General features: G+C 47.4%; 1 protein-coding gene across 15 annotated transcripts in view; it reads left to right on the top strand.

Annotated features, from left to right (window-relative positions):
- Gramd1b (GRAM domain containing 1B) overlaps positions 1-24016 on the top strand; it is a 228321-nt gene extending 204305 nt beyond the window's left edge. For 12 of the 15 annotated variants that reach the window (XM_060371900.1, XM_060371912.1, XM_021652811.2 and 9 more), the window contains 16 exons: positions 373-457; positions 1020-1123; positions 2229-2324; positions 2968-3048; positions 6034-6149; positions 7411-7567; positions 8608-8797; positions 9098-9241; positions 10205-10323; positions 10582-10724; positions 12016-12119; positions 12680-12883; positions 13657-13747; positions 17516-17623; positions 17912-18029; positions 19138-24016. In XM_060371900.1, coding sequence (XP_060227883.1) covers positions 373-457; positions 1020-1123; positions 2229-2324; positions 2968-3048; positions 6034-6149; positions 7411-7567; positions 8608-8797; positions 9098-9241; positions 10205-10323; positions 10582-10724; positions 12016-12119; positions 12680-12883; positions 13657-13747; positions 17516-17623; positions 17912-18029; positions 19138-19227 — 1950 coding nt within the window. In that variant the 3' untranslated portion in view covers positions 19228-24016. The remainder of the gene's footprint in view (positions 1-372; positions 458-1019; positions 1124-2228; positions 2325-2967; positions 3049-6033; positions 6150-7410; positions 7568-8607; positions 8798-9097; positions 9242-10204; positions 10324-10581; positions 10725-12015; positions 12120-12679; positions 12884-13656; positions 13748-17515; positions 17624-17911; positions 18030-19137) is intronic. The other 3 variants (XM_060371904.1, XM_060371920.1, XM_060371907.1) reach the window with 2 other exon arrangements.
- The last annotated feature ends 323 nt before the right edge of the window (positions 24017-24339 follow it).

Raw genomic sequence — 24339 nt, 5'->3', positions numbered from 1 at the left:
TCTGCTGAAAGCTAGCTTTGCCCTCAGGGCCTTTCCAATTGCTGAGGTAGAGCTGGTAGGAAGCTGGGCAGTGATAGCTGTCACCATAGGCCCCTGGAAGACCCTTGAAGGCTTCCTTCTTAGCTTTCTCTTCTTAGGATATGTGTGGACCCCGGCTTCATATTTCTCACTGGCCAGTGCTGTATGGAGGGCTTTTCAGGACCAGATCCTCTATGCTATTTCTTCATGCCAAAGCCCCTGCCAGGGACTATGGGAAGAGAGCTTCATCTCTTTATCTTTCTAACACACAAATGTCTCCCTCCCCAACCCCTGCACCCACCTTCACTAATCCTACAGTATGTGGGTACATCATGCTAATCTCTTGTCATGCAGGTGTTAAGCCCCACGTACAAGCAGAGAAATGAAGACTTCAGAAAGCTCTTTAAGCAACTTCCAGACACGGAGCGCCTCATTGTTGGTGAGCTAGTGACCTGGGAGGGGGCCAACCAGGAAATCTGGCAGAGAGAGAGCACTTAGGCTGCTTCTAACCAGGGGCTGAGAGCCAACACAAGCAAGCTGGTTGAGCTGGCCACAGGGCAAATAAACATGAGTAACTCAGACGTCTTAAGTCCCAGATCCTAGGATCCAGCACCATGCCTGTGGCATCCTTGAGAGCCTACCCAGGAATGGTTCAGAGGCATATTTAACCTCTGCAAACGGCCGCTCCATAGAACCAATTGCTACCATGGCAGTAGGAGATGGATATTAATTGAACAGCCCTGGCCTTTTAAATTTTTTTTTTTTTAAACCCTGCCAGTCATTGGCTGTCATACTCATTCATTATCCCGACTCCAGGCAGTACTGTACTTGATCTCCTCTGTGTTCTGACCATGAGATGTCAGAGATTTCCTTGGCTGCACGCTTAGTCAGCAGCAGATGGCTGGACTCCCCCAGTGCTGGACAGGCAACGGATGGCATGCTCACTGGTTGGCTGAAAATGTCTCCTGCCTCTGAGCTTCCATATCCTGCTTCCTACACAGATTACTCATGTGCACTCCAAAGAGACATCCTTCTTCAGGGCCGACTCTACCTCTCAGAAAATTGGATCTGCTTCTACAGCAACATCTTCCGCTGGGAAACTCTGGTAAAGAGCTTGGACTTGGCTTGGTGGGGGATTGTGTGGGATGCAGGTGTCACAGCTCAGTGGCAGTATGCTTTCCTAGCACGTGCAAGGCTTCTTCCCTGCGTTTGGTCTCCCTAATGAGACCAAGAAGGCCCAGACTTGTTCCTTTTGGCCATCATCTTGTCCATGACTGAGCGAGTTGCCTTCATTTTCTTCATTTACTGACTTTGTATTTTCCCCAAGAATTTATATACTGTAGTATTTTTGTTTTTTTGGTTTTGTTTTGTTTTGATTTGGGGGTCGGGGGTAAGAGGAGAGTTGTTTTTTTTATCCTTGTGTAACCTTAGATGTCCTGGAACTTGCTTTGTAGAGACCAGGCTGGCTTCAAATTCAGAGATCTGCCTGCCTCTTCCTCCTGAGTGCTGGGATTAATGGCATGTGCCACCCCACCTGTCTCTGCCCTTATGCTATTAACACAAAGCCATGCCTGAACACTGCAGGATACTCCCAGTAATGGCATCTCTTCCATCATGTATTTCTTTCCCATCTCTTGGGTGTGGAGGACAATTTAAAAAACTATTTTTCTTTGGCAAATTCAGATAGCTATCTGATATGAGTTACAGCAGAGAGAGGCACAGTAAGGTGGAAAGGACATGGGCTATAGGATTCAGAAGAACTGACTCAGACTCCTGGGTTCTTCTGGTTCACTTTATTAATTGTAGTTTTAAGTTAGTGGGGGTCTTCTTCCTCATTTTGCCTTTGTTTCCTCATCTTTTAAAATAAGATGGAGAAAGGTTACTTAGGTGATGTTATAGGACCATCCAGCACCAATATTTTGTGGTTTTTTTAAGTAGCAAAAATGTCAGGCCCTTGCCCGTGTAGCAGATTGTACAGTCTAATTGCCCATGGCTGGAAAATAGGCCCGATTGTTTCTTAGTGTACGACCTCTGTGATGTAGGTTGTAAACTGTGTGGTCTCTAAATTGGTTCCTCCCAGAGCCAGAGGTATGAGAATCGTGATTTGATCTTGTCTGGCAACTACTAGTGCCACTCGAACACTCCTTGCCTGATTGTACTAATGCCCTCTTTTGCTTGTTACTCATCCTCTGTCACCATGGGGATGCCAGCTGACAGTCCGTTTGAAAGACATCTGCTCCATGACTAAAGAGAAAACAGCTCGCCTCATTCCCAATGCCATCCAAGTCTGCACTGATTCAGAAAAGGTGAGTGGTGTCAAGTTCTGCCCTTTCTGCCTCTGCACTGCCCACCTCTCACTCCCCATCTCCCCACATCTGTATTCCCGCTCTTAAGTCACCCTAAATCTTTAGACTAATGGGTTTGAAGTGGTAGGCGGTAAGCAGGGTGCAAGTTCTAGAAAGTACTCCCTGGCTGAGAAGAGGGGTTGAAGGCTAAGCAGGGGTTAGGCTAGCATATTAGAACTTTGAACTTCGAGCTAGAATACCTGACTTTGAGTCCAGTGACTGTAGACTAGATTGGATAGCCTTCATAGGCATGTATAGATTTAGCTGAAGGTTGCGGAGTCAGTAGGTTTGTTTCCTTCTGTTTATGTTGTATCCCAGCTCACCCCTTGTCCAGTTCCGGTTGGTGAGTAGAGAACATTTATATTTTGGTGGGGACACAATTTAGAACTTAAAAAAAGAAAAAAAAAAAAACCGCAGAAGAAAGTTGGCAAAATATTGAAAGACTTGGTCATAGAGGGCCTTAGTGTGCTGATAGTTTTGGATAACTGCCAGTCGGTACCATTTGAGACTGCGTATCTTGAACTAGAAAAAGGAGGATTGTGCTTCTGTTGTCTATGTTGTAAGCTTTCACAGACGTTTCTCTGCACCTTCTGCTCCACTCTAGCACTTTTTTACTTCATTTGGGGCCCGGGATAGAACATACATGATGATGTTCCGGCTCTGGCAGAATGCTCTCCTGGAAAAGGTAAGTCCCGAAGGGGAAGTAGGTGCCTCCTCTAGCCACCTCTAGCCACGAAGCTATTTTCAACTGAGAAAGAGAAAATCAGTTTTCTCAAATGGGGTGTCACTAGGTCCATCACTAGTCTTTAGGTCAGTCTTCATGCCCACGTGTAGCTGGCCAACACAAAATAAACTCATTCATTGGTGTGTGCTTCTGACTTTGTTTTGATATATTTTTGTCTTACTGATTTTATTCTTTTATATATAGATGTGTGTGTATGCATATGTATGTATATGTATATACATGTATATGTGTGTGTCTATATAGTTTGTTTTGGTTTTGGTATTTTATTTTTGAGAGAAAGAACAAAAGGAGTGCATGAAATTAGGTAGGTAAGGAGATAGGAAGAATCTAGAAAGAGTTAGAGGGGAGAAAGGATATGGTCAAAATATATGAAAAAATATAAATAAAACTTTAATTCCAGTAAAAAGATTAGTGGATGGACAGATAGAGAGACAGACAGACAGACAAGACAGATAAAAAGATGATAGGTAGAGGGGATTGGCTCTGTCCTTTAGCCTGGGGAGGCCTTTCACCCACAATGTCCTTCTCACTTGGATATTGCCCCAGTTGGGAAGTGTGCTTTTATTGTGGAATTGGCCAGCTCTAGAGGAGCCCCTGGCTCTGGAAGTCTTCCTCTAGTAATCTTGACCCGAGTCCTGAGCAGAGCCAGCTCCCTTGTGAACATGTCCTAGTGCTATCAGGAGTAAGGCACCTGTGACTTCCTGCATGTTAGTCCTGCAGGTTTGTACTTCTCTAGGGATTGGGTTGGTCAAGTGGAATGCAGCAGGAGGCCATGGAAATGACTGTTGTGAAGAAAACAGGTCTCCTAGCTACACATTCTCCTGAAATGAAGCACGCCGTGGCCGGTCATGCCGGTCATGCCAGTCATGTCAGACCACATGGAGAAGCAGTGGGGCTGGTCAGGAGGCAAATGGGGCGGAAGGGTGGGCAAGAGCCTTTACTGTGGCCTCCTGGGATCAGCTAGGGAGGCCAAGATGATGCAGGGATAGGATTAGCCATGGGTAGCAATTTCTGGGTCTATAGACTATCCCTAATTGCCCAACATCCAGTTTTAGGGTACCTGGCTCTGACAGAGGTAACTGGAGGATTTCTGCAATCACAAATGAGTCTAAGAACCTGCTAATCCTGGGAGGTTCCGCTTTGGTTAACAAAACACGAGGTCCCAGAGAATAACCAATGAAGAAAATAAGAGAACTCAGTTAAGACAGCCACCAACTGACAGCTGGCGTGTCTGAGTTAGGCTGGAAGGAGACACAGAAGGAATAGTGTAACCCAGGTACAGAGAGTGTCCCCACTTCAAAGCTGTCAGATGTTGGGGACTCTCCAGGCTAGAAAAAAAAATAAGGAAAAAAAAATCTCTGTGTGTATGTGTGAAAATATGTGCCTCCAACTAGGTTACCATGTGATTGACATGAGTATATTAAATGTATGTATTTACCTTGACTTTAGGGTAGGCTAATTACTATTTGAAGAAAATCTAATAAATTAATGCTTATTCTGAAGTTTCTTCTAATTTGAGCTTCTGGAGCCCTGTTTATGAATCTTGGTAGCTTTTTAAGCTGAGATCTCCTGCCCTTATTAGACATTAATAATGGTAAGAGATAGTGGTCTGAATTTTTAGCCCCAAGTTTGATTTTTTTTAAGTTTACATCTGTTGTCATATTTGAATAAGATACAGAGCCATGCATTTGGCATCTAGGTGTCTTCCAAAATAGCTCTTATTAATTTTGCCTAGTGAGGGTCTGCTAACTATGCTTGTCCTGACTTTGTCGACTCTAGCTGAGCCAGGAAGAACTGGTCAGGGAAAGCAATACAAGGAAAGGACAGTGAATGGTGAATCAGTCTAGGATAAGCATTTGACAGAAAGCACGTGTGTCCCAGGCAGGAAGAAAGGTGTCCACAAATGCTAGAGGTAGGAGGGGGTGTCTAGATAAAAGATGAAGGGATTATTCTCTTAGCCATCACTGAAAGCTTGCACTTGCTGGTCACTCAACACTTGCTGGTCCAGAGCCAGGACCCAATCATCATTCAAGATTGTTCTACTAAGAGAGGAAACTGGAAAACTGACACAAAATATCCATCCTAATGCTGTAACCATTCTTTCAACTGTGTGTTTTCAGACCTCTCACACTATTTAGGGAGTCTATTACTGTAAAGATTCTTGAATTTTTATTTTTTTCTTAGTTATTAGTTGCATCAATTTTGCTTACACTTTTATCCTCTTTTCACATACACAGGTGTCAGTTCTTTCCAGTCTAACTCACTCCTGGTCTCCACCATGGTCTTAGTTTCTTTGACATTCCTTTGCTTCTTTCTGGAAGTTGTACCCTATGAAAATTAGCTTTTTTTTTAGGACAGTATTTTTAAATAGGACAGATAGACATGACTCCATAAGCAAACACTGGAAACTGTACGTAGGACTGTGCACAAACTGATTGCCGCTCAGAACAAAGAAGGAAGTATTCAGATTGTCAGGAAAGGGTTGGGGAGAATGACCTTTAATTTCTGTGGTGTTGCAAGACTGAGTCAGGGTACCTGTGGGTGTTGAGATAACTGTGGCCCTAGGTTAACATGAGTTTCTTTCACTTAATGCTGGATCGCATCAGTAGGAGGAGCAGGAGATAGGGTATTTCCCATCCTCAAAGGACCAGTTAATCCCATTCTGCAAAGCTCTGTTGAAGGCACAGGTGTGGAAGGTCCTTGTCCTTTGCTCTGTTGGAATCTACATTTTCAGGCAGGGGATTGGCATCTGTCTGGGATCTGTGAGGTGGATGGTGTTGTCTAGAGACATCCTTTCTATTCATCTGGGAAGAGAGCCCTTGGGCTTCTTTCCCGATATCGGGGCCAGCCTGGCGTAGTGCTTCTGTGTGGGACAACAGGGCCTGAGGGAGGAAGAATCAGAGATATCGCTCTTATCTCCTGCAGCCCCTATGCCCCAAGGAGCTCTGGCACTTTGTCCACCAGTGCTACGGGAATGAGCTGGGTCTAACCAGTGATGATGAGGACTATGTGCCTCCAGATGATGACTTCAACACGATGGGGTGAGTGTGGCCTTGGGTGAGCTTCCCAGAGGACATGGGGATCAGAATGGCAAAGAGGACATCATTTGGAAAGTGGTATTTAAGTATCACCCTGCAGGAAGCACTGGAGGGAACCAATGGTTTAGGTAGAAGGAACAGTAGCAGGGCTCTGTGGCTATAGAAGAAGTCAGAGAAGCCGTGTCAAGGGAGCAGGGACTCTCTAAGTGGAGAGATGATGTAAGATTCTGAGGATGGCTTTAGGGGTTCATGGGGAAGTATGGGCTAGTGCTATAAACTTGAGTGACTTGTGGATAGCTGTGGGGTTACCTCAGTCCTCCAAGTGGCTAAACATAAAAGCACTCAGCAAGAAGGGGAAGCAGAGAAAGATCTTGAAAGGACATCCAACAAGGCAGGAGGGTCTCGTACGCTAGAATCTAAGAGCAAGAAGTGAAGGATGAGGGCTCTCACTGGACTGCTGCAGGAGGGTTAGAAAGATGGGAAGATGGAGTTGACTGACAGTAGCTAGGTGTGTAGAGACTAGATGTTACTGTGAGAATCTAATGAAATAAAAGCAAGGAAAGAGCACTGAAGTTGCAGTTCTTAGACCTTGACGTGGTACAACATTAATATTTGTGTCATATTAGCTCTGTCAAACTCTATTTGCTGATGTCTAAGATGAACATAATGATTTCCCATGAGCTGTAATACATACAGATGCTACGAAATGTACAAGTCAGATGTTAATGCCAGCAAGGACTGTAAGGATGATGATTGCTACAGTGATACTCCTGAAGTGTCTCTAGAACAACACCTGCCTTCATTTAGGATGTACAGTGAAGTTTGTCAGCTATGATCTGTAATTTGGGCAATATTACTGAGGGAATACTGTATTCAGAGTCCAGTCTTGGTTGATGTCTGACAAAGGAAATATTTGCTCAAAGCCCAGATGCTAGATTCAGATCATCAGAATGTTATGGGATCCAACAGAAAAGAGTAAAAAGAGATACGGTTATGCTTAGGTAGACATACATCTAAAGGGGTTGTCTAGAAAAGGTACATTTTCAGGTAGAAGTTTCTGGATAGGGAGGGGTGGAAAAAGATGGGAATGAAGCTCTAGGAAAGCAACGGGGAGAGGGAGCTTTTTGGTTGGTGTACGATCATAAACAAAGAAAAGAGGCAGGCAAGCCCATGGTTTCAGGTTGACAGACAAGCCTGAGTTCTTAGGTTAGCTGGTGTTCTCCACCTTAGAGACTAACTTAGCCTGCAATGGTGTCTTCTCCAGCTACTGTGAGGAGATCCCTGTAGAAGAGAACGAAGTGAATGACAGCTCATCCAAGAGCAGCATAGAGACCAAGCCGGATGCCAGCCCACAGCTGCCCAAGAAGTCTATCACCAACAGCACGCTGACCTCTACAGGAAGCAGTGAAGCCCCTGTCTCGGTATGGGCATGGGCAGTGAACTCTGGACAAATCTCTGCCCCCCGTCAGTGACCATTGTCTCTGAGCTTTATTAACCCCACAGGAACCCCACTGGGAGCAGGGAAGTGGGAAGGGGTCCCATTGTGATCACCATAACTTAAGGAACATCCTGGAACCCATGCTCTCTCAGTGTAGCCCAGTGGTCCAGAGGAAGATTCGCAGCACCTGAGTTGCATGATTTGTTTTAACAGTTGAGAAGATGAAAAGTGTTCTGAGTGTTCTCAAAGTGTAGCCTAAAATCTGAATCACACATGAACATGGAACCATTAATGAACATGGAACAAGGACAGTTACTTGCTTATTCACCTATGTCATGAATATTTGTTGAGTTCCTTTGCTATTTATTTTCCCACTGTGCTAGAATTTATGGAGGCTATGAAAATGTCCTTAAAAACCTTTCTCTTCCTGAACACTGTTGCAGAGAATTCAGAATTTTGCTGAAGGAAGGGGGTTAGGGCACATGTCAGCAAGAAGGGGCTGGCTTCCTTGGGAAAGGACTCTTAGAAAAAGGGAACCTTTTATTTCACGCTTGGCCAGGCTAACCAGCCTTAGAATGAAAACACTGAATGCTAGCCTTCATTTTTATTTCTGAGATTAGCTTTCGAAGAGAATTGATTCTCTTTTGTTGCCAATGGGAGATTGAAGCCCCAAACATGCCCGTGAAGCCCTCGGAGCTGCTTAGGAAAAAGGGCATTGTTTATAAGCAGGCTGGCATTATAGCAGTGTGGTGGGAGTGTAGCTCCATGAAAGACCTAGAATGGGAGTGCCACCCGTAGACCAGTCTGCCCTTTGAATGGCACAGAAAGGGCAGTGAGTATTGGTTCTGGATTCCCTCTTCTGCTACCCTCAGCCCAGACCCAGTCCCAGTCCCCAACCTTAGCCCGGCTCCCCAGAAGCTGTGCTGAGAATGGGATGACATTTAAGGCCAGGTTGCTAGTCTCCTTCAGAGAGTTGACCCACAGTGGGGAACCTTGGTAGGTTATTCTCGATCTCCACTGCAGTTTGATGGCTTGCCGCTGGAGGAAGAGGTGATGGAGGGTGACGGGTCCCTAGAGAAGGAGCTTGCCATTGACAACATCATAGGGGAGAAGATTGAGATCATTGCACCCGTGACCTCCCCTTCGCTGGACTTCAATGACAATGAGGACATCCCTACCGAGCTCAGTGATTCTTCAGACACCCACGATGAAGGTGAGCCTCTGACTGTGGGCCCAGAGCATCCCTTCATCGCTCCATTTTGCAGCATGAAAGGAAGTTCCTGTCCTGAGTCAGAATCTAAGTTCTGGACCTCAGAGCGGCTCCCAGAACAAGCAGCTAAGGTCTCAGAGAAGAGATGCGGGCAAAAGCACTAACAGTGAGCCCATGAGCCCAGCCATCCTTCCCTTGGTGGTAGCACCTACCTTAGCCACAGAGCTATCGGCGCCCTGGGGACGCTACCACAGCCCCCTGTCGTCCTCTGACACTGTCTGCTTCATCTTCTCTTCCATACAGGAGAGGTCCAGGCCTTCTATGAGGACCTAAGTGGAAGACAATATGTGAACGAAGTCTTCAACTTCAGCGTGGACAAACTCTACGACCTGCTGTTCACCAACTCACCCTTCCTTCGGGACTTCATGGAGCAGCGGCGTTTCTCTGGTCTGATCTGTGGGCCGGCCCCTGTCCATCCCTTTCTCCATCCCTTCCTCCTCCTCCTCTTCCTCCTCCACCTCTTCCTTCTCCTCCTTTCTGCCTACCTCTTTCCATATTCCATTCTTTCCTCAGGGTCACAGGCTCCTCTTTCTGGCCTTATATGGTGGCAGAGATCCTCGCAGTTACTCTGACCCTAGTACTGCAGGTTTTCATCTGCCTGCTGTCTACCAGGCTCCAAAGACTTCCCAATGAGAAGGCCCTGTCAGCTCTTTGTCCCTGTAGGGCTCTGTGTCTACTACAGGGCAGCTGTTTGGGAGGTACCCGCTGCACTGAGTGTGCTGCACTGGCTCCCTGAGTACTCAGCTGTGCCATGTTTAGGCCTTGGGGTTCCTGGCACGAACTTGTTCGGAATATGAACCCCAGACTGTTATCCATCTGCCTGTATAAAGTAGCCCAGAAGGGCCAAGTGAGGATTTTTATCCACCACCCCCGGGGCTCATACCTCTATTATCACTATGTTCCTCTAGTTTTTCCCACAGCCCAGATGTAACATTTCCAGGCAGAGACGCCAATCATCCCCTTGGGGCAAAAGCTGTAGGCACCCTCTGAAAAGAGAGGCACCTTGAGGCCACGGAGTGCTCACACTCCCTGGGGACCCGGTGCTCTTACCACAGTAACTCCAATGTTGCCTGCACGCCCGCGAGGTGGCCCCAAGACCTCCTGGCCCAGCCTTGGAACAATGGGCATTCTGGAGCTCTCTGTAGAATTTCGGCAGTGACACAATGGGCCTCTTTCTGCTCCAACTCCACCTCCTCTTCACCACCTCCCCCAAGCTTTCAAACTATTGGCTTCCTGGGGACGGTTAGCTGTCAGTAGTCAGCATGGAGCAAGGAGTTCATTGGAAGGGAGATTCAGACAAGTGGAGTTGTGCTGGCCCCTCCTCATTCTAGACCTCTTCTCTACCCTCAGATATCATCTTCCACCCATGGAAAAAGGAGGAAAATGGGAACCAGAGCAGAGTGATTCTCTATACTATCACCCTTACTAACCCTCTGGCTCCCAAAACAGCCACTGTCAGGGAGACACAGGTGAGTGGGGAGAGGGAAGAAACAGTGAGAGTGTGCTTGGAAATCCTGTCACATCATGAAGGATGAAAGCTGGGCTTGGGATCTAGGCTTGGTTTAGTCCGGAGGCAGCAGCAGCCAACTGGCTCAGATGCTGCCAGTTCAAGTGATGTCACATTTTCCATCCTCCATGTAGGGGTCCAGGGGCAGGGACACTGGGAGAGGCACTGTTTTTACCTGACTTCTCCTCAGTTTTGATCAATGGTGCTTTCCCACCCACAGACCATGTACAAAGCAAGTCAGGAGAGTGAATGCTACGTGATAGACGCTGAAGTCCTCACCCACGATGTGCCATACCATGACTACTTCTACACCATCAACCGCTACACACTCACCCGAGTGGCCCGGAACAAGAGTAGACTCAGGTGTGCTGCATGAGGGCTTGTGTGGGTGCCAGTGGGGAGAGGCATGCAAACTGCACAGTGCCCATTTGCTCCTTGGGAGAAGGGGCTGGAATACTGTCCCTTTTATGTCCTTGCTGGAGCCTTCTGGAGACTCCTTGCCTTCTCATCCTGACTCCATTCTTCTCCACCTTGTGCCCCTTTGAACACTCTGTGTCTTCTTTGAAAGGTCTTTACCATTCCTACGGTTGGTTTTATATGGTTTATATGGAACCATGTAGGTACTTAAACTACAATCTGTTGTGCTTTTTTAGAATAAGCTGAGGAGATGGAGTTATCCTCATTTATCAGAAGAACAACTGCCCCAGTACATACAGAAGCTTAGCCTTTAGCAACAGGGCCCTGTGCCCTTGGTTCCACGTTCTACCTGGTAGGGTTTTCTATTGCTCCCATTGGCCAGTGAGCTCCTAGAGAACAGGACTCTTGGCCTAATACAGCCAGCTTTCCGCACTCAGCCTACCCACAGTCAGATGACTAGTTAGTTCTGGATATGATGGTGTCCACTCAGAGGAAGGGAGAAATATAGACCATGGCATCAAAAGCAGGATGTAGCCTAATTTTAAAATCGGCACACACACACCCATTTGAAAATCATCATGGCTGATGGCAGCTGACCCTTCGCAGGAGGTGCTAGTCTGTTCTCTATGCTTGAAAGCACATGTTGGGTGGGGGTGTGAGAAGGCTTCAAGCATGGTCATGTTCCCACTAGGCCCCGGGGAAGAAAGGTAGCACCCCTGGTAAGGTGGAAACTCAGGACACACTGCCTTGATGTGTGTGGGGGGGATTACATTGGGAAAAATATATTAATAGATGCTTATCCAACCAAGGAAGAGGGTAGAGGACATGGGTTTCATTTGGCGGGTGGGGGATGGGAGGGGGTGCAGGGTGTGATAGCACTCCAAGAGCAATGGGCAGTGATTGGGAGAGAGAGAGCACTTACAAAGTTTTCATGAAGTCTTGGGTATAGCGTGCAGGCCGGGCGGGTGAGGTAACACTCGAGGTTGTAAGTGATGAGGCTCTAGACTTCCTACTTGGATTTAAAGGGGTTTGAATTTAGTTTCTAAACTTTCTCTTGATTGGCTGGGAGGCCACAGAGCATATACCGATGTCCTGTTCCCCCACCCCCACCCTCACTCCACACATACACTCCAGACAGAAGAAACATGCCAACATACTGCTAACTTCTTATCTATGCTTCCAAACCTTTTTTCTCAGTAAGGATGGCTGACCTTGTCTTTAATGGCCTGTTCCTCAGGGTCTCCACAGAGCTCCGCTATCGAAAACAGCCCTGGGGGTTTGTGAAAACTTTCATCGAGAAGAACTTCTGGAGTGGACTGGAGGACTACTTCCGCCATTTAGGTGGGTGCCACAGTCCTCTTGTCATCTAACCAGGAACCTTTCCTTGCTGGCCTGTGCAGCTGTTGGCTACCATTTTTCATTGGGGAGAGGAGCTGAAAAACATGCAGAATAAGGGGTTCTCTGAGACTGTAAATTGGTTTCATAGGGTTCCTAATTCTGCCTGTGTCTGTGGTGTATGTCTCTCAAGAGACTGTGTCTGTAAGCTTTGAATTCATTAAGGAGGGACTGTGACTTCGCCTACTCTCGAACTTCAGATATGGTGATACTGGCACTGTGTCATCTTATTATAAGAAACCTCTGAGGGTATCTGTTTAGGAAGTGTGTGATATATGCCATAAATTATATACTCTGAGGGGCAGAGGTTGTGATCATGGTCCTCTAAGCAATATTTGGCCTTGAAAGTACCTAGCACTGGGCATCTCTGAGGATCATCTTTCCACTGGGCCAGCTTCCCAGGGAAGGAATAGTGGGAAGATGGCACTTGTAGAAAGCTGCTTCTAGTGGATGGCATGCTGAGTTGAAGTTACAGGCCTCTGACATGGCCCTTTTGTGTCTGACAGAGACTGAGCTAACCAAAACAGAGAGCACCTACCTGGCTGAGATGCACAGACAATCCCCCAAGGAGAAGGCCAATAAGTCTTCAGCGGTACGGAGAAGGAAGCGTCCCCATGCACACCTGCGGGTACCTCACCTGGAAGAGGTGATGAGCCCGGTCACCACACCCACTGATGAAGATGTGGGCCACAGGATCAAGCACGTGGCAGGTATGTTCCAGGTGGGAATGGTTGTGTAGATGTAGATTGAGACCATGGGATGGAACTGCGTGGCTCTGTCATGGCACATATATGCGCACCCGATTCACATCCAGATGAATTTGGCACTTGTCCCTCACAGACCCACCAAGGGCCTGCCGGTCTAGGCTGTGGGCTCCTTTTGTATTTCTTCCTCTTCTCATCACTCCCTTTGAGTCCTCATGTATATTCTCAGTCATGGACCCCTAGGACTCTCTAAGGGACCTAGAAACTGATGGTTCCAGTGTTTTACAAGCCATGCAACTCACATGCATGTGAGTTCATCAGAGTTGTGTGGGTACTGGAGAAGACCACGATTTCCCATGCATTCCCCACTCCAGCCTCGACTAGAGCGCTCCATTGTTATGTGTTTTAGCTATAACATTTGTGATTAATGTCACATTTAAGTAGACTGAGGAATTACATGTCCTGGCCTGACATCATGAAGCTGATTAGAAAGCCAGGGCTGGGTGGGAGCCCGCTGCCTCTAGCCTGTCTTCACCAGCCAATCACATCTTTATATCCTATGTACCTAGCTCCATATTCTCATTTGTTCAGTAATTATCTGACCCAAATCGTGACCTTGCAGACTTTACCTCCTCATGTTGGAAGGATGGCGATGCAATTATGTGATCGCTGTTAGCTTGATGCAGAGTTCCCTGGTGCTCTTGGTTGGCTAGTATCCTGTCAGCAGTGCGTGGACTCGTGGGCTTGAACAGGATGACTCCCTGCTTATTCTTCCACAGGTTCCACGCAGACACGGCATATCCCCGAGGACACTCCCAATGGGTTTCACCTACAAAGCGTGTCCAAGCTGCTGCTGGTTATCAGCTGTGTGTAAGAGACTCCAGGTTCTTCTCCATCCCTGGCTCCAACCCCTTCCTTGTCTTGCCTGGTTCAGGAGAATCATCCTCATCTCCCAAGCATATTTTCCCCCTTAATTTTACCCTTCCCTTCTCTTTGTTCCTTTGTCTTCTAGTCTTGGCTGGGTTAGTTGCTCAATCATTTGCTATGTTTTCTGTTTGTTTATCTCTTACTCAGCACTTCCTGTATGTTAGTCTTGGGAGCGGGTAGTATATGCAGTGTCTATAGCTTTAAGGAGCTCAGTGCCAGGGTGAGACAGGCAGAGTGCTCAGAACCCTCCTCAAGATAAATGCTGACTGACATAGAGATGCTTCAGGACATTGTAAGAGTCCATTAATTTATAAGAGGCCCTCCTGAGTGTCTGCTCTCTGCCCAGCATGAGAGTCATACACAGAGTCGTCATTGGCAGGGTAGCCAGACAAAATCAATGTTTCCAGTCCAGGGAGGGCAGATGCTTCTTTCAATCCAGATGACTTATAATTAGCACGGCATTAGAAAACCATAGGTTCAATAGCTTACACGGTAGGTTGAGCCAGGGAGATGAGAAGCCAAAGGAAAGAAGGCTTAAGGAGAACACAGCTGACTGGTGCGTGTTCCTTGGCACCAGTGCCCAGGACACACTATTCTGTTTGAACTGGAGGCATTTAGAGCAGCTGAGGACAGCTTTTCTGCTTGGTTTAGCCTGCAGCCTGGCACCCTACTCCTTTAGCTGGGGTTGAACTGCGAGAGTTGTAGATGGCATAGGTGGTTGAGTGGCTCAGCCAATTCCCTCATGTGTGGAAGTGGCTCTACCTTCTGGGCACCGGGCACCAGACCACCTCTAGGTCAGTTTTGCTTCTGCAACCTTCCACGCTTCCTCCTGCAGCAACCTCAGAGAGATGTGGTGAGGACACATCCTCAGTCTCAGGATGCTCTAGGAGAAGCTAGAGTGGCACAGTCAGACCAGCATTGCGGCTGATAGCAGTGTGGGTGCTTAGAGTGATCTGCATCAGACGGGCCAGCTAATAGTTATGTTCCTTTCAATCCATAGAACAATCCCAGTAGGGTAGGTGCAGTGTCCCTCATGAGAAAACAGTTTCAGGATCGACGGGAAACTTGAGAAGCTAAAAAAGATTTTAAGTGCTGCAGTACGACTTGGTCCCAGTTCTTCCCATCTCTGGGTCTTCTCCATCCTGCCTTTCTCTCTATCCCATGGGCTTCTGTCACAGAATGGCCTATACAGCCACTGAGGCAGAGAGAAGAAAATTTCCCCAGCCCCCTGGCTCTCCACTTCCTGGCATCCTTTAAGCTCCCTGTCATCCTTGCTCCTCTCCACCTCTGATCATTTCTGGTAGTGGTGAGTGCAAGGAGAAGACATTGTACCATCAGGGAAGTTCTAGTACCTAGAGGCATATCAGGTCCTCCTTTAGTCTGGCCCTTTAGGTGTTGCATGACTTTGGGTTGATAGGGAAATCTGAGAGGACTGGGGGTGAGGGTGGTGAGAGATCACAGATAGAAGGGCTCAATACCCCTTTAGTTATGTCTCAAAGGAAGTCCAGTTACCTTCAGGGACTACAGGTGCTTGTGTCAAGAGAAATATAGAGTCTAGTTGAAATCTGTCAGAGAAGACATGCCGAAATCCAAGGGTCTGAGTTGCAGTAGGTTATCTAGCTGAGGAGGACATGCCTTTGCTGGCATGGTCCTGGCCCTTAGAAGACAGAATGAAGCCATGGGTATAAATGAGACCACCCACGCAGAGAATGCCAGAAGAGAAGCCAGAGACAACCCTGGTGACTCCTTACAGGAGAAAAGCCTGTGGAAAACATAAAAAGTGTTCTTGCTGCTTCTTGAGGGCATATCATGAAAACAAATGATAGCACAAGAAACCATGGTATTACAACAGTAGGAACAGAGACAACTATAAAACTCTCCCTTAAAAGGCCAGTGTAATGTGATTTGTGTCTGTTAAAACCACAGCAGTATTGGATACTGGTCAATAAGAGACTATAACCTCGGTTAGTTCCATATTTATGTGCTCTCTGCATTTCAGTTTTACCTAAATAGAGAAGGCCCATAGGGATCAGCTAACTCTGTGGCTTTGTAAGTTTTGGATAGCCACGCCTTCTGACTCGACACAATGCAGACCAGGCTGGGGTTCCGATAGCCTGCATTTAGAACACACTGACACAGCACAACTGATGTGTGTCTGGCAGGCTCTTGCTATCATCCTCCCTCAGTGTGGTGACTCAACCTCCCAACTCTTTGTCTCAGTTTGGCACACCAGGGAGTCTTTCCTCAGACAGCACATGACCTTTACTTTTATGTCCAGGATTATAAACACAAACCCAAATGTTTGGTGGTATGCCGCACACCCTGAAGAGGCGGGCATTCAAATGATTCAGCGTGTGCGGATACAGTTAGATGATAGCGTTGAAACCCAACACAAAAGCTGAATGTCTCCATGGAGAACTTAGAATAGCCCCGGGGACCTGCAGCTGACAGATGAAGGGACACTTCCACCCATAGTGCTGGAGAAACAAGTAAGACCTCTGACATTACTCTTACACACTGACTTTGAACAGTCTGAGACACAGTCTAAATCACATATGATCTCTTTCCTTTGTTGGCCCCTTTTGAACTATAATTTGCCTTCCCAATATGGCCATCTTCTCTCTTCCTGTGTGCACCTGTCCTTCCAAAATCCTTTCATGTTAAGAACCAGCTCTTGAGGTGGGCCTACTGCTAATAGTTATGTTCCTTTCAATCCATAGAACAATCCCAGTAGGGTAGGTGCAATGTCCCTCATGAGAAAACAGTTTCAGGATCGACGGGAAACTTAAGAAGCTAAAAAAGATTTTAAGTGCTGCAGTACGACTTGGTCCCAGTTCTTCCCATCTCTGGGTCTTCTCCATCCTGCCTGTCCCTCTATCCCATGGGCTTCTGTCACAGAATGGCCTATACAGCCACTGAGGCAGAGAGAAGAAAATTTCCCCAGCCCCCTGGCTCTCCACTTCCTGGCATCCTTTAAGCTCCCTGTCATCCTTGCTCCTCTCCACCTCTGATCACTTCTGGTAGTGGTGAGTGCAAGGAGAAGACATTGTACCATCAGGGAAGTTCTAGTACCTAGAGGCATATCAGGTCCTCCTTTAGTCTGGCCCTTTAGGTGTTGCATGACTTTGGGTTGATAGGGAAATCTCTTGATTTAGCACCTGTGGAAAGCTGAGAGTCCACAGCTGCTTTCCCTCCATCCTTCTTTGCCTGGCCTCGTCTGTTGTGTCTTCTCATGATTTTTTTTTTTCCTCGTAGATGTTCACTTGCTCTCTGTCTCCATTGAAGTGCATTTCCCCCTTTCCCGCACTCTTGTTTCTAACCTCTGCCTCCTCCCCATTTTTCTTCCCTGCTCCCATTAGGATCTGTTTCAGGTACCAGCTCTATGATTGCTCCCTTTTACCTCATGGCTTCCCCCCCTCCACCTACGCCATCTTCCTTCCCTTAGGCACCTAGATTCAGGTACCTGTGGCTTCCCTTCCAGTGCCTTCAATACCTTTGCTTCTGCCCCTCTCCATGGCTCTCCTGCTCTGTCACTGACATGGTAGACTAGGTTGCTTCTCTTTCTCCAACAGTTACTATACCCCTTCAACTTCCTCACCCCTCTCTGTAATGCTTGGGTTGGTCCAGCAGGCAGGCCTCATGGGTAAGTGGGGGAGATCCCTGGTCCAGAGTCCATCTCACTGCCCTTGCCTTTTCCTGTCTCTCTCCTAGTCTGGTGCTGTTGGTCATCCTTAACATGATGCTCTTTTACAAGCTGTGGATGCTGGAATACACCACACAGACCCTCACTGCCTGGCAGGGTCTCAGGCTGCAGGAAAGGTAATGTGGGGCCTGATCTCTTTGTCCCCACTTTAACCCCCACCCAGTTGTCTGGGACTGCTCCATTGTCTGTGCTCAAGGATACCCCTTTGAGATGAGCCTACAGGCCATCTCTACCAATCTGTCCTTAGAGTTTCCAGCCTAAGTTTTAGGAAAGTGTGGACCCCGGGACATTGAGCAGAAAAAAGGGAACTCTGATGTGACTCTCTGTCCTTTGGGGACTGGGAGCCCAGAACAGCCACCAAGCATAACTTTAAGCTGCTGTGTACCCCTTCTTCTACCCCACAGGTTACCCCAGTCTCAGACAGAATGGGCCCAGCTACTAGAATCCCAACAAAAGTACCATGATACCGAGCTCCAGAAGTGGAGGGAAATCATCAAATCCTCAGTGATGCTCCTTGACCAGGTGAGATGCCCACAGTCCCTCATCTTCGGGAGACTGAGCCCCTTCCCTTCTGTACTGAGAAATGCCACAGTCTTCCTCACCACATTCTGACATTCTCCTACTTTTTATTATTATTCTGGCCCATCCCGTGATTTGTTTTTTAAAGTTGTTCCTCGGTGGAGTATTAGAAACACAGTAATTCCCCCAAATAATAACAAATTAAGAAATAGATTAATAGACAGAGGGATAAAAGACAGACTCTTTCACAGAGAAATCCTGAATTAATGACTTGTCTTCCGGGAAGACAAGTATGTTAAAAATTCTTTGAGGAGCAAGTAAGATGGTTTGGCTCTTTATAAAGTTGCTTGCCACCAAACCTGGCAACCCAAGTTTTATTTCTGCATAGAGGGAGAGACTTCTGTAAGTTTTCTTCTGACCTACACATGCACAGAAATGGCCCCTTTTCCTACCTGATGAGTAGGTTTAGAAGAAACAGAAATCAAATGAGAAGATGAGGCAGAAAGAGAGAGACCAGGAGTTCTCAGTGCCTAGGGATGGAGATGCCACCTGTCATTATAACAGGGTAGCTTACTCAGACAGTATTTAAGCAGCTGTTATATGATGGACCATTTGAAGATTCTCTGGGTGGAGCCTCTGCTTTTGGACCTCATCCCATGACCCCCAAATATTAATTTCCAGATGGAAGAGCCCGCCTTCCATCTGCTTGGCACTGAAGGAAAGGGTGATTGTGACTTTAGAAAGTTTGTGTTGTTTCTGGACTTTCCAACTGGGTAAAATTTGGAAAAAGCATCCCAAGTTAGGAGAAAGATAGGCATATATATATATATATATATATATATAGGATTAGAGTTGAAGGCCAAGTAAATGGTAGTTCAGGGTGGCTCCTTAGAGTGACTAGATGCTTGTAATTTGCTGATATAAGGAGTCAGAAATAACCAAGCCCAAGGGATTTCCCAAGGCTGGACTGGCTGACCCCTTTTTGCCTTAGACTGAGGCCCCTGGGAACTCTTGTAGCTTCTGTTGGCTCTGTGACATGGTTAGGGACGGGCCACAGATGGGTGTGGTGGCAGCAGCTTTGCGGAGACTCACTGAGAGCACTGTCTTACAGATGAAGGACTCGCTTATCAACCTTCAGAATGGTATCAGGTCCCGAGACTACACATCTGAAAGCGACGAGAAGAGGAACCGCTATCATTGACAAGGCAGGACCAGGGGTGGCTACAAGAGGCCTGTGCAATACATGTACATAGACCTTATAAATATATATAAATATATATATATATATACAGAATATAAATATATATTATATACAGATTTTAAAAAAGAGATAATGCCTATGTACCAGGGAGAAGGAGCGGGAACTCCCGCCCCCTGTGCCGGCCAGAGCAGCGTTTTCCCTCCACTGTGGAGGAACTGAGGAGGGCAGGGACCACCTCTCAGCACCAACCTCCCCTGATCCTCCTCCTCCCATCTTCTGTTCCTCACCCCTTCCCTTGCTGGCCATTCTTGGCCCTTAGAAGGGAAATGTGGCTGAGCCAAAGTTTATGCCTGTGAAGACCCTTGTGTCTTCAAAGACGTTTCAAGAGGGCATTGCTTAAGGTGCTTCATTCCCTAACCCCCTTTTGATTTGTCTCTAGAAGAAATGATAACCTGTTCTTCCCACACCCCCACCCAGTGCTTCCCCAGGCCTTCTCTTGGGAACAGGAAGGATGGAGAGGGCAGGAGCCCCATCCAAGTCCCCCTGGAGGCCATTGGTTAGGACCACACTGAAAGCTAGGTGGCGAGGACTGTGACAGAGGCTGTGTTTGTGGGTCTGGGCTGTGGGGCCACAGGCTCCTGAGCCCTGGCATCTGAAGGGAACTCTCCTCAGCCAGTCCCACACCTTTTTGTGACCTGAGTAGGTTGTGGACCCCACAAGGGCTGGGAATTTCTAACTCCCCCACTCCTTTTCTCTCTGGTCTTCTCCCAGGCTGGATCTGGGGGGAGTGTCACTTTTTAGTGCCTAAAGTTCTATTGTTTCTGTGTGCCCTAAGAGCACATTGTTTCTTAGCCAGGGTAGAGCCTTTTTGACCTTGTTTAAAAAACAAAAAAACAAAAAACAAAAAACCTCTTTTAGTGGTTATAAACAAGTCAGGTCTGTGGCTCTAATTTTTTCCCTTTGAGCTGTGAGTTTGCTGTCCAGGATAAGACAGGGTATCCTAGTCCATCGAGGCTTTGGGAGACAGAGAATGATCTATGGATTGCGGGACTTGCTCAGAATCCTCTGTGAGTAGTGAGGATAGCAGCCAAGCCATTCAGAGGGCTAATATTATTAACGCTTGGTAAGGAATCAGCATTAGCATTAGAGGAAGTTCTGTGCCACTATGTGTAGGGAAAATGTATGAGCCACTGGAGGGAGGATTTGGCACAGGTGTATGCATTTGGTCAGGAAAAGGCAAAGTAGAACCTGACTCTGCCAAGGTCATCTCAGTTTTAAGTTTCTCAGGTTTGGGAGTGGGGGTTCTGACAGGTGTGTGTTTCTGGCCCCAGTGAGATAAAACGCCCCCAAGAAATAAAAGGAAGATGCTATATTAGGCATTAGGAACTTGAACCAGCCCAGGGCCTTCTAAATGTTGGCCCATCAGGACTCAGGTTTTGTATCTCAAGGGGTCCTTCTCAATAGATTCATCACCCTCCCTTACAGTATCTACTGCTCTTCCATCTGATGACTCAAGGAATCCTGCCAGCCCCAGGCAGAGCTCTTTGAGACCCACTGTAGTAAAGAATTGCTGCCAGGTTGGCATGAAAGCTTCTTTAAGCTCGCTGCTTCTCCTGGGCTTTTCCAGTTGATGTGAAGAAGGAACCCTGGATTACCCACAGTATCAGTATAAAGGAAGCAAGATGGCGCTGATTACCTACTCCAGAGAGAAAGTTACTTTCTCCTCTTAGAGTTGCCTGAACATTCCATTTTGGCAGTAAAATCAAGGCATGGATATTGCAGTGCCCTGGAAGAAACAGGTCTTAGTATTTCTTGAAGGGCAGAACCAGAAAATGGGATTTATCCCTGGATTATCCTCTGATGGAGGGAGAAGGCTCCAGTGCTTAACTAACATTGCTAGCACTCTCCTGGAAAGGCAGGGGTGAGTAAATGGATTCATTTGTTCCCTGGAATGGACGAGGGCTGAAGACCGCTTGGTTGTCATTTGGTTGTTGTCTAGGATTTTGAGAGAGGTGCTGGTGATAGTCAAGGCCCTTGAGCCCCGAGTCAAAGAAGGGAAGCTGGTACAGGGTGTTGGGCAGTTTCCCTTTGGAATAGCCAGAAGCCAAAAGTATTCCCAGAAATTTTTTGAAAGCAAAACTGGAAATTCTCAGATTTATTGCGTATGTAGTTACTTAAGTTTAATTGTTAAAGTAGTTATGGATCCTTTGGAATGATGTCCACGGTGTTCACTGGGGGTGAGGGGACAAGGTAAAGTAACAGAAGCAGCCCTGACCGCAGACAGCTGCTTTTCTTTGGCCTTCAGCATCCTTTAGGGGAAGAGAGTACCTAGGTTGTCCAAGAAGGCCTTCTGCTTTCTGGTGAACCAAGATGATATGTCTATGTAAAGACTAGCCTCCAAGAATCATGGCTTTCTTGTGAGGTCCTTCTGTCCTTGGCATTAGCTTACGCTTTTAAACCAGGAAGAAACCAACAAATCAGTTCATCCCCAAACAAAATCTTTCCTCCCTTTAGTTAATACTCTGTGAAAGAGGAGGGAGCTCACCCTTGCAGCCAAATTAAGTTCCCTGGACAGTAGCCTGGCAAGCAGTTCGCTGCCTGCAGGAGGCCATGGAAGCTGGCAGGCAGCGGTTACTTCTCCTAGCTGGCAGGTTTCATTCACTTATTGTAGATGTAAGCAAACTTCGATCTTTCTGTAAGGATTTGTGTGGCAAGACATTTGAGTGCTTTTACTGGACTACGAGTCGAGAGATCTGGGCTTGAGTCCCTACTGTGTTATTGAAAAGTCTTGTGGCCTTGGAGAAGTCCCCATCACTGAGCTTGCTTCAGGATCTGAGTGTTAATGGGAGAGGGCTGAGTAAATGACCTCTAATGTGGGCTCTAGATTTGACCTTGATTTGGAGGTTAGGCCAGAGACTAGCAAGATGAGGACTTCCCGGTCTTGGAAGATGTCCTACCAGGGCAGGTTGCTTTGTTCTTGGCTAGGAGGGCTAGGGGCTTCCAGTGGCAGGGATAGCCTTCTTCAGCGTTAGCACAACAGAATGTTCCTTCCTTTTTTGGCCTAGTTTTAGTTTGGAATTAGTTTCCACTTAGAGGCTAATGACAAGAGTATCACTTTGGACTGAGCTCATCTTCCATCTCCAGGCACTGTGAATCCTTTCTACTGTCCATACTCCTCACTGATGGAGGAGACAATGGGAAGAAGCCATTCCCAGTTCTAGAACTTCTGTTTTGCTTGGCCAAAACCCTGTTGCAGTTTCGATAAATTATGAAACTTTTGCTAAAATCCTTGGCTGGCCTTAGGGCACTGGCATCAAGGAGTGGGGAGCATCAGGGAACCTCAAGAGGAGTTTGCCTCAAGTGGCTTCTCTGCTCGTCCACAGCCCCTCACCTATGCTGGGAATGGCCTGTTGTTATCACAGAGAGTACCTGTCGGATGAGGTGTTGGGGAAATGACTGGCAAGGGGACTCTTTCTGGACTGTTTGTGCTCCCAGAAGGGTCCTTTTCTGTGCCATCCCATCCCACTTCCTTAGCTCTGCAGGGCAGCCAAAGCCAGCCCTTCTCTCTATGGCCAAGGAGAAATAGCAATCTTCTCTCTTCCCCCAGGTGGCAGGGCTGTGTGTGATGGCCCTTCCTACACACCTGGACTCTGCCTGCCCACTCCAGGACTCTCTCCCTCACCCCAACCCCCATCCCCATCTCTAAGCTATGGGGCAATCATTCCCATTTTTCCTTTGCCATCCTCGACCCTCATCCATCCCACCCCGGTATCCTCCAGCAGGCTGGTCCCACTCCCTTCTATCTCCAAGTCTTCTTCCAGAAGATGCATTTGGGTCTCAGAGGAGTGTTTTCTGGAAGGCAATCTTTCAGCATCCTTGCATTCCTGGTATGAAGCAGGGATTTGCACATGGTGTAGAGAGAGCCCTCTCCCACCTCTCTGCCCAGCCTCGTTACCTCACTCCTGCTCCAGCCATTGTGATGGGCTCAGCCAGCTCCCTGTTCTGATGTGCCGTACAACAGCTCAGGGGTCTTGTGACTTGGAGAGGTCCTCAGCAGGCCTGGGAGCCCGGATTGGAGCCTTGGCTGCCGATGAGAAGTACTTACCTGCCAAGATTTGCTGATGCCAGACGATCTTCCCAGCATGTGAATGCTTAATGGACATTGTCATCTCTGCCCTCTGGTCCTCCTTGCTTCTCTCAATACAATACGACACCTCAGAAGCAAAATGGCAGCCCTTGCTCCAAGCGGGACACCAGGCTGTCTTGGGGAGTTGGCCCTGGGCTTCTGTGTTGTGTGCAGACACCGCACAGTAAAACAGTCACTTTTGCCAACAAGAATGTGTGGCACCCCACATCTCCCTACCTTGCACTCTAGGGCCAGACCACTCTCTGCATGGACCACACCATCTTCCCAAACCCATGGTGCTTTCTCCCCCCTCCCTCAACCTAGACTCTGAGGTGGGGAGGGATGGATCAGAGGCCATAGTGGCCCCCTGGATAATCCTGACATGGGGTGGAGTCGGGTGAGGCAGAGGGAGCAGCACCCAACATCTGCACTGGGCCACAATCGGGAAAGAACACAGGTTGGCTGCAGTTGAGTTGTCTGGCCGTCTGTACTTGGATCTATAACTGTACTTCGCCTGGCGCTGTGCGCAAGGTCTGAAAACTTATTGCTAGTACCTAGAAACCCACAAGGCTACCCAGCCAAATCTTAATGTAAAGTAGCTAGAGCCATGGAAGTCCAGTATGAATTAAAGGAAAAAAAAAGTATTGAGTTACAATTAATAAATGGTGTGTGTGTGTGTGTTTATTGCTTGGTCCATCGGCATTCTTCATCGCCAGTGTTTCTGGTATCCCTAGATATGCTCACAGCAAGTTGAGGGCAGGTGCATACCAGCGTGTTTGCCACGCGTGGGCCTCCATCTTGGGAAGGGAAGCAGCCTAATTAAATGGAACAGCTACTTTTTTTTTACTTGGGATTTGAATTTTTATTTTTTATTTAATTCCTGTTCATTATTTCCTATTTTTGACAAGTTCATACAGGTATACGCTGTATCATAACCAGACCCACCCCCATTACTGTCTCTTATCCCCTTTCTACCTTTGCTTGTT

Source organism: Meriones unguiculatus, chromosome 1 (genome assembly GCF_030254825.1).
Source record: "Meriones unguiculatus strain TT.TT164.6M chromosome 1, Bangor_MerUng_6.1, whole genome shotgun sequence".
Lineage (NCBI taxonomy): Eukaryota > Metazoa > Chordata > Mammalia > Rodentia > Muridae > Meriones > Meriones unguiculatus.
The sequence above is the reverse complement of the archived record's forward strand: the minus strand, read 5'-3'. Positions and strand labels throughout refer to the sequence as shown.